This window comes from Apaloderma vittatum, unplaced genomic scaffold, assembly GCF_000703405.1.
Source record: "Apaloderma vittatum isolate BGI_N311 unplaced genomic scaffold, ASM70340v1 scaffold14666, whole genome shotgun sequence".
Lineage (NCBI taxonomy): Eukaryota > Metazoa > Chordata > Aves > Trogoniformes > Trogonidae > Apaloderma > Apaloderma vittatum.
Window position 1 is genome coordinate 1 of NW_009720121.1, and position 17,896 is coordinate 17,896.

Sequence of the window (17,896 nt, forward strand, 5' to 3'; positions counted from 1 at the left end):
GACGTGATTAATAAGATACATAAAGGTTGAACTGAATTGAATTGGTAGCAACTGTAAAGCAAGAGAGAGTGAAGCTGATCTCAGTCCTAAAAAAAAAGGAAAAAAAGGAAGCTGAAGATTTTCAAAGCCATTTGCGTTAGTATTACTGTTTGAATCACAGCCCGACATGTAAGGTCTAAATCACACAGTCAACAGTTTCAGTGTGAGGAACCCAAAGGCACTCGGATGGAGCGTGACGGCGTTACTTCACTGCTGCGGACGTGACTTTTACAAAAAGTGACTTTTTTAAAGCCCTACTAAGTCGCCTAAAGAGAAGTCAGCGGTTTTCACAGGCCAAAGTCCAGTGCTGCCCAGCAAATCCAGTCCGAGCTACGTTACCTTCAGAACCCAGGTCGCTTTTCTGTGTCCGTGGATTCAGGAGCGCACCTTTACCCAGGTGGAGACCTCAGCCCCAGCCGCTCGGGACATCCCTGGCCGCCCCCCCAGCCTGCCCCCGGCCCCTGCTCTGCAGGAGAAGTCTACGTTAAGCAAAGCAAGCACTTGGTACCTTGCACAGAATATAACAAACGAGGCATTACTAGTCCTAATATTACATAACTGCTAAGTCAGGTCTTTACTCAGGACGCAAGAGCTGCGCTTTCTTTTCTTAAAAGGCAGCTTAATGAAGTAAGACCAGCCAGGAGGATCGGGCGTTCGCTGCAACACAGAACCTGCCAGACGAGTATTTAAGATCCCCAGCATGCAAAACCGATCACACAACACGAAATGCAAAGAAATTGCAACGAAAATAGCTCATTGCTTAAATTACCACAAGAAAGGATTTGATATTTTTAACCCATATTCAGATTCAGCAGGGTGACTAGCAGAAATCCAATACTTTTCTGTCTTTAGGCCTTATTCCACACATGCATCCTCAAGCACCTTCACCTCCTGCTGACCAGAGCGAGCACCCAGCTCTTACAGCATTAAGCCTTCCTGTTCTTTTTCAGTAAAGAACCTAGCAGAGAACATTTCAAATGCACACGTACAGAAAGCAACACGTGGAAGCTCATAAAATACACTTATAAACTGTCTGCACAAATAGACACAAAGCACAGTGGCAGCCTCCATCCAGCTGAGGTATCTAACAGAACATATTCTTTTCATTTTAAACCAACCCCTGCAACAAATCACCCAAACCACATCAGAATAAGCCAAGTTAATTATATTCTCTTGCATTAGATTATAAGCTCAAGGAGGCTATTTAAAATAAGCAGAGGCATCGTACTACAGGTTACCAACTCGCACATATTTAACTGTTGCACACACGAAAAGGTTTTTTTGTTCTTACCAATAAATTTCTGAGGCATTGAGCTTTTTCGCTTTGCCACGTTGCTTGCTAGCCTGTCCAGCACAAGGGCTCTTTCACTCCCCATCTCTGCCTTGATGTGCCTTGCCTCCACGCTCGCTAGTTTGGAAAATGCAAAGAAGAAAAAAGAAAAAAAAAAAAAAAAAAGCAAAAGCAACAAAACAACACGTAGGTGAAAAGGAAAAAAAGAGAACAAAAAAAAAGAAAAAGGAAGAGATGAATGGTTTAATCTCCGGAGTTTGCCACACTAACTGGGAGGAAACAGTTTGGAGATCTGATGTAAACTTGTTTTGCTTTTTCTGTCGTTCTTGCTCTGCGCGCCTCGGGCACCAGCTGCGGTCAGTGGAACCCAGCGCAGAACGACATGAACCTCGTGGTCCTGAGCTCGTGCAAGGAGAGCACAAACCATACAAACCCAGCGCCTTCATCAGCGAGAGGAAGTGTGAAACAAACTGGCTGGAAGGGTTGGTTACACGAATCTAGATGGAGGTATAACCTCTGTCAGCCTCTCTTTTTTATTCTGACTCAGACTGGGACACCTGCGACTGACACAGCGCTTCAAAACCCCAACGCAGGACACCCAGTCCTCCTTGGCAGACATGGAGACGTCTTCTTAACGCATCGCTAAGGAACTTGGATGAAATACATTATTTTGAGTTTAGTGGAGCATTGATACACCTTTTCAACCTTCACTTTTTTTTTTCTCAGGTGTCATTATCACTTCATTTTTTCCCCCTAAACGCTACAGCTAGAACTGAGATCACCTCTCCCCGGCACGCTTGTCAGCATCAGGTGTTTTAAAGCTCATTTACAACGTCCAGAATTTCTAATGCTAGGAAGAGTCCACAGGTCCTACGATCACTCCCTTGAGATTGAGCCGCTCGGGATCACACCATTTTCGTTTTGAGCCCCTGTTTGAAGGATCATATCGTTTTCCAGAGCTCTCCTTCGGGCGCGCTAGCCCAGCGTCCGTCATTTCACGGAAACGGCTGCTTGCTCTCACCTCGCGGAGGCTCTTGAGGGGGATCAGCCAAGCTGCAGGACTGCCACCTCATATCGCTACTGCCACACTAATACTGAACGTAACTGCTGCGGCTAAACCCCCCTCCCCCCCAAAAAACCAACTCGCTCTCGCCTGAAGAACGAGTCTTGGTTGCGGTACTGTCATATAAAAATGTGGCACTAAAAGTTTCAGCTTTAGGGACCACTGCGGTGAAACCCAGACACGTTTTAAGAGGCTGCCCATGCCTTTAAGAGGCAAACAAAGACAAGGACAGGTAATTTACTTTCCCCAAAGGGATACAAAAGGTCAGATATCACCGTGAAAGAATCCTGGCCGCTGTGTTACTGTACTGTTGCGCTGGCAGACCTAAACGTACCAAAGCAAATCTAGGTAAGAGAGAAGTAATGCCAGAGGAAAATGATACAAGCGCTTCAGTATCACTCTGGCCCTGCTTTCTCAAGTACTGGCCTTAAATTGCAGTTTGCCAAGGAGAGTGAGGGACAAAAATGCAGTATCATCCTTCCACAGCTCAGCGGGCAGCGCTTCCCTGGGCATTTCACAGCCAGACACTTTTTGCCTGTTTTATTACTGCTGTTATTGATACCAGATGAGTTTCAGTCAGCACAAACCATGACTCACCAAACCTCAGCCAGAACTGTTTGTTCATGTTTGTTCAGCAGTTTGAAAACGTAAAGCCCTTCCTAAGTACTCCACGCCACAAGACACGAGCTACGAATATGACTCAGGAGGGACAGGACACCGGGGCTCAGTCGGGTCCCAGCTCACCGGGCTGTGACCCCGCGACACGCGGGACCGCCAGCCCCCCAGCAGCGAGCCTGCACGGTGCCTTAAGGGTAACAACACGCTGCTTCCCTGGGCTGGTTTTTATTCCAAACCACTCGAGTGTGTGTAGAGACTCACATAAATAAATCCGCCGCCCGCTACAGCGCACCTGCTCCCAGCGCGAAACGCCAAGACGCTGCGTAACAGTCTGCGTGGAGCGAGACCAGCACCAGATTGAGCTGAAACTCTAAGGGGGAGTCAGGCAGGCAGAACATCATCACCCGTTTGGGTTTGGGCCAGAAGCTCTAGTTAATTCTTGAGAATAACGCTGCGGGATTTTTAATTTCAGAATTTCTGTTGAGCTCCAAAAAACTGGGAAATGCTTTCTGAGCTCTTTATATTATATTCAGGCAACTGCAGTTCAAGTCAGAACTACCTCCAACCCAGAAAATTAATAATCTTGACAACCCTGAACAAAATAATCATACAAACAGTGCTGTATATTCAAAATTTAGGGGGAAAAACAAAAAAAAAGGAAGAAAACTCAATTAATCCACGTCATAAGGGCAGCTCCTTGGTCCCTACCATTTCTTATTTTTCTAAATTTTGTTCCTCTTTTTCTCAATCTTTAAGTTCATGAGTTGTACTCATGTTCCATTAAAGCTCCGATTTCACATTTTCAGAATCTTCTTCTCCACCTTTTGACAAAAGGAAGTTTCTCTGGGTCCTCTCAGCCAGCCCCAGGAACACACGGGGGGCTGCACGTAGCACAGCAGCGACTACGACTCCTTGTCTTGTCAACGTTATTTATGTGCCACCAGGGGAACTTTATTAAATTAGTGTCAAGAGGGCAGACAAGCAGCTTCCTGCAGAGGTAACAATAGTCTTTACTCAGAGGAGAATGTTGAAGAGACAGTAATTATTGACCTACATAATATGGTCTGGGACATCTGTAAGTATCAATCTTCCAGCTCCATGTCTGTCTGTCATTTTATTTTTAACGCTGAGGGTCTTTACATTCACATTAGCTCCTTGCTAACGGCCATTTTTCCTAAAGGGAAGAAAATAATCTCTATTTATGGGCCACAAAAAGTCTTTGACGATGTCTTAGTAACGCAGCCTTAGGGAAACTATCTGCTCCCGTCGAGACACAGGCGGTTACACCGGTTCTCTCTCACAGCGCTGCGCTCCCTGCCCAAAACCTCACTTAAAATTATCTCAACCACCACTTTCTTCTGGATCACTTATTAAACAATCCAAGAATAATATTTAGCATTTAGGAAACATTTCTTTAATCATTGAAAACTCTCTAAAGGCTTCTCAAACGGAGAGAAATAATCACGTCCCGTCTCCCTCTTCAATTCCCTCCCGCACTGGATGTTTCCACTGCACATTGTGACATCAGCTTAAAGAACTAATTATCTAACTAGAACGTGTATCTAAAAATAAACTTCGGGCTGGACTGACAGAGATGGTCAAGTGCTTTGCTCAAAACTACACTGAGAAAAAACGAATAACGACAATCTAGACTGCCAAAGCACTTCACTTCCAATTGCAGCTTGTGATCTTGAAAGATCCTGCAAGCTAAATCCTTCTGGAGGTCCAGCCCAAAAAGCAAAACCTCTGAGGATGCTGAAAGCTTCTGTAGATGTACAGAGAGAGGATGCTCCGCTTCCAGCCCAGAGCGCCAACACACGGTCATTCAGCCCGTGCTGATTTATCTCCCTAGTGTGGTTTCTGTCACACAGTAGATGTGAGGATAATTTTTAGAGCACGTGGGCATTGTTAACAAAACCCTCAAGTTCGAAGCAGAGCTCAAATTAGAGGCATTGCTTCCTGCAGCATCTCTGTGTGGTCACTAAATAGAGGAGAGTGGAACAGTGAGGTGGCTTATTGAGCAACGAGAACAGTGTGACCAGAGATTCTTATCGGGGGCTGAGCAACGCTCGAATATCGTTACATAAAGCCTTGCATTTGGAAATATTTCCTCGCCGCGACGTTTGGAACAGGCAAACCTCGTACTGAAAAGCCACTACATGGTTACTGGAGTCCTCATGCTTTTTAACATTTTAGTGAATTCCTGGCTGCTGGCCTGCAGAGCACACTTGTACTTAAAGGTGGCTCCAGACGAGAAGGTTGCAAGGGCTTCAGAGGATCGAAATTCAAAGCGATGTGCCTGGGTAGGAAAATGGTCAGAAATCCAAAAAAACCCAAACCCAAGCGACGTTCACTAAATGCAAGGGCAAAGTGCTGCACTTAGAGGAAAAATCAAATGCACCAAAGGACCTCCTGAGGTCCCTTCCAGCCTCCCCTCTGCCCCTGGCGCCCCGCGCAGTGCCGACACCAGGAACCGAACGGCAATGCCTCGGCCACACCAGAGTTCCTGTTTTTCATAGAACTTATTGCTCCAGTAAAACCACCGCGGCGTTTGTAAAAGCGCGAAGGTCTCAAGGGCAGAGGGTACAGCCACGTCACGTCGTGCTGGAACTTTACACTTCCTCTGCGACCAGAGGTTCGCTGCGCAACTGCACCGAGCGCTGCACAGCGGATTCGGGGTAAGTAACATGTTGCTATTCTGAGATGAATATAAACCATGAGAAACACTTAAAACCAGAAATCTGCAGGAGGTATCATGTTTTCCATTTTCACATGTTGGACATCTCGGAGTGATTGCCATCATGGGAATACGTACTCTGACATAAAACCACAGCTACAATACCAGTGGGTTCTCATGAAAACCAAAACTTGCTGACATTCTGACAACCATTTACTTCTACTAACGCTCTAAAACTACGTGTCATTTTCTGAAAAGAAGGCAGCCCACGAAGAAATGTAAAACTCTAACTTTGTTAAATCGTTGCTGCTTCATAGCAGTTTCTGTGTGTGCATGTGGCCTAAAGCCTGGCATGCCAAGCGACTCGCTCTGCACAGGGCGAGGACTCTTGTACCCCACAGGTATCACACACCAACGGGTCCTCACACTGGTTTTCAGGCCTGGCTCATGGTGATGTCTGCAGAATCTTTGGTTGATAATCATCTCACTAATTACAAATTACTTTTTTTCTTATTAAAGAGCCTGGGTTAACATTGTCAGCTCTCTAAGGCTACTACATTTTAGCTTTCTGATTTTATGTTTCAGTTTTCTTTTCTGAAAACTCAGTTTAGCCTCTTCCTTGAAAAGAAAATTTAATTTGAAATTCACAATCCAAGCAAGGAAGGTTCTAGTCCTTGAGAACTTACAGCTTTTGCTTGTTTGTTTTATTTTAAGGCTGCAAAGGAAAAGAATGGGAACCTGAACTCTGAAATTGTAGCCTCAGCTCTGCTACGGATTAGTTGTATCATCTTTTGGGAGGTCACAACCGCTCCCGGACACTGAATGGGAAAAGCGATTCTCTCCTGACTTACTGGCATATCGTGCGACTTAAATCACATGAGTTCATTTCAGGATTGGAAATATTCAGGTGAAGCAGGCTCAAAGGTTAGGGCGGTTATTTTTCACCGCAGCGTTTTCAGAACTGCAGCACTGAGACTGTGAAAAGGAAAATAAGAAAACCTGTTTTGACACATTTTACCTTCACCCTTTTTCAAAGGCAGTTCTCCACTTCGAGTAGCCCTCGTATTCTTTCCATCCCCTAAGCTGAGCTATCCGTCACCCTCGGGACACTGCCCCGTTTCCGTGCCCCAGAAACTCCTAAAACTCCTGTGAATTCTAACTGGTTCTGACCAATTGTTGTCATTCTAAAGAAAATGAGGCACCAAACGGACTCAGACACGTGAGCAACTGTTCAATGAGCAACCACTGAACCACGGGCATCCGCTCATCCAATCAAATAAGCCACGTCAGAGCATTAATGTAAGAATAATTAAACTTACAGTGAGCGTCACCTACAGAAACGCTGCGTAAAAGGTATTTCAGATGTTTTATTCAAAGTAACTGTGAAATAAAAAAGTGATTAAAATAAAAGCCTCCTTTAGCTGGTCGCCCGAGGGATGTGTTAAACCAGACCCTTTTTAAAGCTGTTACAGCCCCTTAGGTTACTGAAAATAATCGTAGTAAAAGCTGTTCTCAGGCTGTGAATTAACAGCTCACCAGATGCCCTTGTTTACGCGCAGTAACGCAGCAAAAACCCAAACCCACGGTGACGTGCTGAACTCACCAGCCTCGCACACGCCAGCGTTCTGCAGGTAAGTACGGCACCGCTCCTTGTGCTCCTCCAGCGAGCTCCTCTGCTTGTAGCTCCTTCCGCAAAACTCACACTTGTACGGCTTCTCCACTAGGAAAAGAAGAGCACGGCATAAAATAACCACGGAGGCGGCTCAAACACTGTCTCCAAGTGTACGGTTACTACGGGCTCAGGGAGAACGCTACTGGTAACGCCGCTGAGCCAGGACTGCCGCTGTCCCAGCAGCCTGCCCGAGGTCCTGCGCGTGCAGAACTCTTCAAGGGTCCACAAAATCAATGAAGTTAAACCAAACCAAAACCCTACGTGAGGTGAGTTTCCTTTCCAAAGGCATTTATCGTAAAAGGAATTATGCTCCTAACTCATCTGAAGCTAAAGCAAACCTGTCTGAAACTCCAAGATACCCGCCGCAGCCTTTCCCAGCGCCTCAGACCCGAGCACTGGAAGCACTCGCTGAACTATTGCGCTGCTGCTTTGTGAGCAGTCGCTCTCTAACACACCCGGGCACGGGATCGGCCCCGTGCAGCGCACATACACCCAGCCTTGCACCGCGCGCCGGGCAGGAAGACTGCGCTCCTTACCGCTACCAAAATTATTCACTTCTTTATGTGATTCACTTGAAGAGATTTTCTTTATACTGTTTACTAAACCAGCCCAAGATAAGCACACAAAGTGTTTGAAGCACGATGGTTTTAGCATTGTGCTGGTGGGGGACAGTCACCACCGCTGTGCTGGGTCTTGATTAAATCAGAATCTCATTCATCCATGTCAGATAATCTCGTTTCTAGCTTTGATTCTTTGCAAGGTTGAACTTTTAATTTTTTTCTTTCTGTAAAGTGCAGTACAAAGATAACATCTATCATTTAGAATAAATGTTCTCTTTCTAGGCCCCTGCATAACACAGGATATACACAAATCAAAGAGCAAGCACAGCCTGGCTCTTGCACAACTGGGGGAAACTAAGATCAATCAATTTATACCTGGCTCGTTAATCATGTCACCTCAGCTCTGTGCCTCCATTTCCCCCAGCCGTAAAACGGATGGAACACCCTACCAGCCTTGAGAAAAAAAACAAAACGCTGGCGTTTGTCGAGCACGTTAAGATGTTCAGATGAAAGGCACTACGCAACGGCAAGGTGTGAACTGGCAACAGTCACGCTGTGCTGGACGACGCTCCTCGAGCTATCCTGACAGCTCGGGGCAGGCACGGGAGGAAATCCCAGCCAAGCGTGTCGTCGTGCTACCCCTCCGACTCAGAGCTTGCTGGCACAGCTCGCTCCAAGCATTTGAAAACACCGAGGAGTTATTTTGTCCAAGCAGGGATGGAGGCTGGCCCTTCCCGCAGCCGTGGCAGCGGGTTTCCCTCTGCCCTCCTCCTGCAGGGAGAGCGAGGGGTCACTTCTACTCCTTGGCTCTTGCAGACGAGACCGGCTGAACGCACTGCGCTGACTGACTGTGCTCCACGCCCAGTGTCCTAGTGACACACATCGCAAACACGTGAAGTGCCGCTGAAGTCACTTACCAGAATGTGTCCTTAAGTGACCCGTTAGTGCATCCCTCCTTTGGCAGGCATAACTGCAAAGATGACATTTAAAAGGTTTTTCCCCTGTATGTAGCTTAATGTGGCGGAGGAGGTTACCCTTCTGAGTAAAGGAAGCTCCGCACTGATTACACTGGAATGGCCGTTCACCTTAAAATGACATACAAAAAAGGACATTTAATGGTTACGTGGGTATCATGCTATCCTTACACCCTTTCCTTTTGGGAAGAGGAAAGAATGAGGGACCGGAGCGATTTCTCTCTACAGAAACCCACCCAGCCCTTCCGTTGACTGCAGTGGGAGTTAGGTGCAGCTCTGGTGTCAGAGCTTCTTGCCACGTTACGTACACCTATGGAAAACGCTGTGCGGTTTTTCCATGGAAATAAGTGTTCTGGAGGAGGCTGATTCCAATAAGCTAGCAACTTTTTAGGGAAAAAAAAAAAAAAGGCTTATCTTACTGCATGCTGAAACTTAAGATGCTCATTGGTTTGTTGCCAAAGTACAGCACAGAGAGAAATACATACGCAGGCTGGAAATGGCAGCACAAAACCAATCTAACTTGGGTTTTGTGCCTGGAATACTTAAACGACATAGTGCCTTTCATCCAAAATTCTTAAAATGCCTCACAAACACGCTTTTGCTAACCTAACAAGAAAGGTGGGTAAAGTGAGGCACAGAAAAGCGAGCAGCTTGCTACAGATCACATGTGGCATCAAGGACAGAACAAGGAAATCCTCATTTTGGCATTCTTTTTTTAAATAAGTTGTCTGCATTACAAATCATTATCCTTTCAGTATTCAGCTCTTAGAAGAATAATATAGGGATATTTACCAGTGTGGCTACGCTTATGAACCATCAAGACATTGAGGCTAATGCAGGCTAATCCACAGATATCACAATTCATTTTTCCACTAGCTGGCCTGACGTCATATGAACCAGAATGTCTTTCCAGCTTAATGCTTTCATATTCACTGTATTCTCTGGGGTAGGTGTAAGGCATTTCAGATTCTTCTGGGGTTTCCATAGGCTCGGAATTTATAGCGCTCTCCTCTCTTTCAGTGTATTCACCTTTCACTTTAACCACATCATCTGCAGGTAAAACAAAGCACAAAATGAAAACATGCTTCTCTTCGGCGCTGTGAAGTATCTTAGGGAAAAAAATCACCAAAATACACCTAAAATTACATTATCCACCTTCCTGAAAGTTTTACTTCAACACTCAAAGATGAAGAAATGCAGTTCAGATGTGATTCTTCATGAGTCAGGTACCCTTAATGATACCCACAGTGAGAAAACCCTCAGAAATATTGACCTGCCTGCTAATTACCTTTGGTGGGTAATTTCCTTGTGCAGATTACAAAAGTATAGCACAGTAAAAACTTCTGCAATTACAAGGTACTATTCAGGATTCAAAAAAAAAGACTTCTTCCCACAACCAACAATTAGCCTACAGAAATTAGTGTCTCAGGCTGTTCCTGTGAATTGGAAATAAGAAAGACAGATTAAAAAGGATACTTTTGTCTTCCCGCAGAACCTCTGGTGCTTGAAACACGCTGAAGAAATCTGGCCCATCCAGTCTAAGGCTTCCAGTGCTCCCATGGTATAGATTCTCACCGGTTAAACCTAATCAATAATCCTAATTTTCACTTGCAATTCGCAGTTTTTAGTCAAAAACCTCAAATGGGTGAGGAGCATCTGATAATCTTGATACGCCTAAGGTTACTCTGGGAGTAAAACCAGCAGAGGCAGGGTACAGGTTTCCTGTAACTGTATCCTAGAAATGTTCCAGGATTTTTCCAAAGTCATATTGCAAGTAGGTGGCAAAGAACCCAAAGACTCCTTGAGGTCAGCATCCACGGCCTTCCAGCGGGCTCCTGGACCCGTAGCCACATCCAGAGAAAACCAGAAACATCGCTTTAAACGAGTGCAATTTCATGACAGGAGGAGAATGCAACAAGAAGCTAATAATTTACTAATAATAACGCTGCCATGTAAAAATATAAACAAATTGGTCACACCATATAAACAGCTGACGATTGCCAACTTATGGTGCTGAGTTTCCTTTCTGCTATTAACTCCAGCACTACCAGCACTAGCACGGAAATCCTTACAAACGGGCAGGACAGGTTTTTTTCCTGCTTGAAGCTGACTTTTCCACCTTGATGAGAGCTCGGCTACGGCTGAAAGTCAAGTTATGCTTCAAGCTGCCAAGTGAAGAAAAGCACCAAGAGATAAAATACTGAAGTTTCCTGTTTGAAAGTATTATTCTCATGGCCACCTGCTCCTCTCTCAAACCGAGGGTTAGGCAGTTAAATACGGCACTCGATCACTTGTCCTTTCTCCCAAGTACAGATCATGGACTGCTGAATATGTATTAGCTCTGGTTCTGAGTAATAAACCACATCAAATGCCGAGAACAAACAACGAGCGACAGCGAAAATGAGGTGGCAACATAAAAGCAGCGCTGCAAAATACAGACCTGGCAAGCCAGGCTTTCATGAAATCCAAATTTTCAACCGTATTTCAGGGATAAAAACTCGCTCCTCTATCCTAAACGTCTGCACTAAGCCCTCCCAGCCTGCCTTACTGTGGGCTGAAGGGAGGTGGAAGGAACAGGTGGGTGATAAACTCTTCATCCTACACCAAAATCCACAGCGACGTGGAAAATTCCGAGATTCCTCTCGGTGCCCTCCCCAGGCAACACTACAAGGATGGCTTTTCTCCCCACAGTGTGTGTGTTTTCATCTCCCTATCCCAGAGGTTTCACAGAGTTTGGTGTGGGGACTGGCTGCCCCAGTCCCAGAAGAGTTTGTGGAAGTTTGGGTGTTTGCTCCGAGGGTCACAGGGAGCTCTGGATTCTCATCTTCTTCGGTACCAGCTCTGCTCCACATCTGGGGACTGCAACTGCCGCTGGAGTGGGGTTTCCTCCACAAGCACCTTCTGCTGCCAGCTTCAGGGCATCCTGCTACCAAGACTCCTTAAAAATTCGTTGATGCATCCATTTCCACCACTCTAAGGAAAAGCTATCACCAGTTGCTGAAAGCAAGCTTTCAACAGAACCTCTTTTCCAAAAAATCAGAGGATTTTTTTTTGGCTGGTGGTTGTTTTCCCCTCTCTAAAGGGGACAGTTCCAAAATAATTTGCTACACCCCGCAGAGCACGGTAGAAGGAAGCGCACATTGCAGCTGCACCTTGCCGGTACTTTCAGAAACAATTTCAATTCCCACTTTCTACTTAACGTCTCACCTTCCACCCGCATCAAATGCGATTGCTCAGCGGTGGGGGACTAGTAGCAACCTCCAACTGAGAGGACTTCTCTACCGTTTTCTGCTGTTTCTCACCACAAATTGATGGCGCCTGGCTTCTCACTCTTTTGCAGCGCCGCGCCGGCGTTCCTGTAGCCCAGCGCCAACGCCGGCTCGAGTTCCCCATGGCGAGCGCTCGCTGACGGGCACAAACTGGGCAAGCCATCCTGCGGTTCCGCTGCGGAACATAAGAACCTCTGCATTTTCCACACCGCACGCCGGCTGCTTGCAATACCGGTGGTGGCTTATAGCAACCGAGAAGGACGCGCGCCACTCCAGCTGTCGGCGACATCCCACCAAAGCTCGTGGCCTTTTCAGTTTGCATCTGAAGAACCTCAACGGAAAAAAGTCACCCTCTGACGACTGAGAACAGCAGAGAGCAGAAGCTACAAGGGAAGAGGCTTTTTTAAACCAAATACGTGTTAGAAGGGTTGGAATTTTTCTGTCTTAACACACCTGTTGTTGTTCTGGGTCTGCTCTTCCTGGCAGAGAGAAAAGGAAGCTTTGGTACAAGCAGCCTGAGGAAGAAACAGCTCAGCACCGTCAGCTTCAAATTAACCAAGTGGTTGTGGAGGTCTGAAACAACCAAATCTCTTTTCCAGCCCCAACATTTGCTGTGTGCTGCCACACGCAGGGAATATTGCGAGACCAGCAGCCGTGTGGAAAGGTTTGTATCCGTCACTTACAAATCCTATCAACAATACTTTAATGAGATCAGGGAGTTTCCAGGCTGGTCCTCCTGAGCCAGGAGAAAGGTGGCTGTAACTTCAAGTAGAAAAGGAGGAAAAACACAATTATCCCTAACAACGCTAACAAAGCTGCCTCAGTTGAACAAACGAAGTGCTGTCATCTCTTCCGTGCTTGGGAAAGTAAAGAGGTTGTAAGAGGAAAAAAACATTCACAGGGTCCAACCCAGGTAACTATTTTTCTCGAGCCGGTTCGCAAAGGTAATGTGCACCGCCGAGCAAAATGCTGTAGGTTTTACACAACAAAGTACCAGTGTGATGCGTTAAGGCTGATGCACATGGTTTCATTTCCTGGGGAGATGATTACAAGATGAAAGATATACTCCAGAGTAATATTTTTGTTTCACCTGAAACACTGTAAAAACAATGGGGTCTGGAAAAAATCCAAAATAAAGCTGCGGTGGCAACTTCAGACTGAGTCACCACATGAGCAGCGCTTGGGTATGTTCTATAAAATGCATGAATTAAAGAAGTAAATAGCAGCAAACCAGGAGGGCAAGCTAGAGTATCATCTTAGCTATCCCCCTCAAGAAGGAAGTCTCTGAAGGAAAACTCCCCAACTACTATATTTAATCCAAGATGTTGGCATCAAACGTAGAGTTTTGTACCGTTGTTAAGCAAAGTTTATCAGCAGCGTCATGAAAAGCACAAAGAATAAAACCCAGAAGCTATTAAAGGCAACAGCACAAAAGGGTGATGTAGCTCAAGTGTTTTACAAGGAGCGGGGTCATAATCGTGAAATCCTCAGCACATGCAAAAAGTCAACTGGATAACAAAGAAACTTAATCATCTTAATGTGGCATTTTAATGACGCTGCTGATTTGCTATGCCAATTCAGAGATAATGAGCCCCTAATGCTACAGATGTTCAGCCAGACTAAAGGAAAAAAAAAAAGAAAAAGAAAAAAGAAAAGCTTTTCTTGTATGCCATTTCCTAACTATCCAATTAAACAAATTGTGAAAGCATATAAATAGTTTACCAGGTTTTGACAGCTGTTAATAGGATTCAGATGCCGAAGAACAAGAAGGGCGTCTATCTGTGCACGTATCGAAGGATTCTTGTGAGGATTTGACAGGTATTAACCGATGATTCATCACCCTTATCTCCACAAATTGTCCCCAGAAACAGCAGCCTAAAACCAAAACCCACCGTGCACAGACCAGAGCTGGCACCCTCCCAGAACGCCAGATTCCTTTACCTAAAGCAGCTCGAAACAGAACAGACGTGCGTGGTGAAACCAAACAAGTCGGCGGAGTTTCCAAATTAAAGTCAGAATCCTGCATGTTTATGACAAACACCCCTACAGGGGAATTAACACACTGTGGGGGAAGACATGTCATGAATTCAAAAGCACCCATATTCCTGAACGAAGGGAGGTTTACAGTACGTTCCATCAAAATTGTCAACTGGGGGGGAAATCAACACTACACTTAGTTGTTTTTCCTTAAACGACGAGAAGATAATCACACGTGACGTACTCGTATATATTGAAAATTCGGAGGCTAAGCAATGGGAAATTCTGCAACGTGAAGTGACACAACAGCAAGATGAGATTATTTTTGTGAGAGATAAGGCAACTTGCCGCCACCTCTGCCCTCTACACCACCGCGGGCGTCAGTTCTAGGGAAGGGAGAGGCGTCAAAACCTTTCTGGCCCAACCCGACTTTGCTTCTCCCACTGATTCCAGCAATACACTTCTTTTTTTTTTTTTTTTTCCAGATCATGGTCTGCCCACGGCGGAAGAAATCCTCACCCTGCAGCAGCACCGAGGGCACTCCCATGCCCTGCTGGGTCGGGCTCAGCGTCCCCACAGCTGAGGGGTCTCTTTTGTGTCCCCACAGGTCAAAATGGATTCTGCCGCGTGAAAAATCCCCACGTCCCGCACTCAGTGCCACAACGCGCTGCAAATCCATAGGTTCCACATCCCCGACTTCCTGAAATTATTTACTCGGCTTTGATTTCATCTCACCTTTGTGCCTTCCGCTATTTTCTTAGCACTGCTCTTTGTACAAAAGCCGAGCACCTATTTCTTTAGATATCGTATACTTGAGTGGCAATTCCTAAATGAAGCGGTGCAGCACGCACCTGGTGGAAATTTCACTTCTAAAAATAGGAGAGAAACTTTCGTAATTCCCCTTTGCGGAGTGCACGCTCTATGGTAATGAGTTTCCTTGTTTTTATTGTGACTTGAAACAACAAAAAAGATAGAAACAAATTAAGTTGAAATGCAGCACTGAGAATTGGAAAGAAAAAAAATAAACAACAAAAAAACCAAGGCATAATTTTCCAAGCACTCGGAAATGTATTTTCTACTTCATTAATACCAGTGTCTATCATTAAAACACAGTATAATTTATCCAGTTGTAAAATTAATTACAACAACAACAACAAAAGCAAACACCACATCTCCGAGCTCATGTGAACCAGGAAACCTGAATTATGTAACCAGTTACATCTTATTCAAATACAAGGCTCTTCCTTATAAAGATGTATATTCCTGTGTAACTGTAATCTCACACCTGGTATTTCCCAGCTAATACCAATTTCTGCCTGACAATAACCTAGTGAGGTTTTTAGGACCTTCATTCAAAATGTTTCCAAAAATACGACAAAGATACACTAACGGAAACAGTGATATAGGAAGGATGCCAAGTAGCACAACTGCACAGCACAGCGGGCCAGGCTTTGGGGAAGAAAATGAAAAAATAAGGCATTGAACTAGGAAAACAGGAGCTGGGGAAGCAGAGTGTTATTATTACCTGACATAATATGACTGGGAGCTAGAAAACCATCGTTAGGACTATGCTAAAGCTACCATAGGATTCTACTTTTATTTTTCTAAATTCAAAATAGTGTCAATAGCTTGGTGTTTTTCCTTCAGCTGCCTGTACCCCAGTGCTGGACAGGAGCACAGAGGATCAGGAATGTCATCCCACATCCCAGGCCTGCAGCGCCCAGGTCCTCCAGAGCCCGTCCCAGATGAATTTTGTTCCCTTTATGACACCTGTTAACATTATCCTTCCAAATCTTAATATCCTTTAGATCTCCCTCTTAAACCAAAAACAACCAACCAACCAAAATTTTAAAAATAACAGAAAAAGGTGAAACTCTACAAGTTCTTTCCTGCTGTTACGGTTAAGATCACTCATAGAAAACATTTCTAAAACTGCAATTCCTAAAGTCCAGAAAGCCACACACAGTCACAACCGTTAAATCAGGCTTCAATTAGACAGTTAATCAGAGAACATCTGGACCTAACAGTCAGACTGAGAAAGGCCACATGTTAAATTCAGATAATCGCTTTCATTAGTTATATCAAGGGACCTATTACTAATACGACCACTCAGGCATGATCGTCGCTGGTCAACTGCTCTTTCAGATGAGCTTCAGGTCTGAGAAGCTCAAAGGGCACTTTCATTCAGCCTTTCTTAACTCACCTCCCAAAAGCCTTTCTTCCAATGCGATACACTGTGGTGTTTGAGACTAGAAAAATACAATATAAAGAGCAAATACAATCATATGAAGAACGGGGAAGCCCTGGTAAATACCAAAGGAATTCTGCCACCCAGATGCTTGAGGACAGGAACTGCTGCTCAAAATCCTCAAGCACCATCATCTTCACAAAACTAAGCGTGTTGATTTGACTATGAAAAGAATAATCCAGTGACAAATCTAGATCCCAGGGCTAATTTTAGATTCTAAGTGCGTGCTCTTCAAACTGAGTTTTTTCTAGTTAAATACTTGTGCTTTACGTTTAGCCTGGTCTTCCACAGGAGCGTATGCACCCGTCTCGTGTTCCCCAAGTGCCGTTTGGGCCCGCACACCAAACCTGACCCCATCTGGGCGAGGGGAGGCTCCTCCAAATCCCTCTGCTCCAACAACCGAGCTCCAGCATCTCCTGGAGCCTCTCCCAGAGAAGACGCTCTCGCGGCAGGAGGAACAGCCAGTGTCTCTGGCAGACGAGATGCAGGAGCAGACTGGTCAACAGGTATGTATGGAATTGAGCTCTGAACTCAAACCAAGTCTGTAACGGCTCCCGTAGAGCAGCAGAAGGATCAAAACCAGGCACAAGAACCGGAGCACCTGAACGCTGTGTGACGGGGGACGGTGTTGAGGTCCTGGCAAAGCTCGCCCGAGCTACCAGAAGCAGAACACAGCACCTAGCACATGACACAAGCTTTGCATAATTCAGTTAAAAGTCAGCCAGCAACAAGATACGAGCCCACTGGAAACGGAGCTTCACTGATTCCAGCGCTCACGGGACGATTTGCTGCACTTCCCAGTGAAGTTTTGACTCTTGTGGATTTATTTCTGCTTTCTGGTACCTTTCCAGCAACACAAACAGTGGCAAACCTGCCCCTTCAGCTCACACGTTTTGTATCAAATGAACAGCCTAGTTTGGGGGCAAATCGTGAGTCATCTTAATTAAGCGACTTTCTTTCCACCAACCCCTATTTCTAAAAATGGATTACTCTCTACCATGACATGTGATTCGAGTTCCTAGGGCCGTTTTCTTCATCTTCACTTGTTTCCTGCTGGGGGAGGGAACACACCACAACCCATCTACCCTAGACTAGATTTTATTTCGATGCCAAAGGAATAAGCCTTTCTCTCGCCGTCAAGAAAGTATTTGATACGAATTCAAGATACACACTGTAGAATGAATGAAGAAAAATGCAGCTTTAGAAGCTATGGAAAGGAGCCCATCACCCTGTGCATCCATTCTCCTTCCAGCCTTTGCCTTGTCTGACAGCTTACACCAACGGGTCAGGATATCTCAGTGGTGAATTCTATTTTCTGCTCACTCCAATGCGAGTGAACCAGCTGCACTGTTTGGATCTTTTCAAGGCACTGACAATACCTGACTTTCTGTATTGGCCCCGGGTGCTCTGGGCTACCTGTCGTGCAGGATAGCCCGAGCTGATGTCAACCATTTCCAGGCTGTGGTAACACAACCGCCTGCTGATGTCACCGAACGTGCTTGGCAGCA

The 17,896-nt window shown here is 45.5% G+C and overlaps 1 protein-coding gene across 1 annotated transcript in view; it reads right to left on the minus strand.

Moving 5' to 3' along the window:
* Positions 1-1,277: 1,277 nt before the first annotated feature.
* The window catches only part of LOC104275064 (zinc finger protein Aiolos-like), a gene marked incomplete at its 3' end in the record, with an annotated part of 20,601 nt that continues 3,982 nt past the window's right edge, over positions 1,278-17,896 (minus strand). The window contains exons 3-6 of the mRNA XM_009870907.1: positions 9,687-9,944; positions 8,838-9,005; positions 7,292-7,408; positions 1,278-1,447 (exon numbers count right to left, since the gene is read on the minus strand). Coding sequence (XP_009869209.1) covers positions 1,278-1,447; positions 7,292-7,408; positions 8,838-9,005; positions 9,687-9,944 — 713 coding nt within the window. The remainder of the gene's footprint in view (positions 1,448-7,291; positions 7,409-8,837; positions 9,006-9,686; positions 9,945-17,896) is intronic.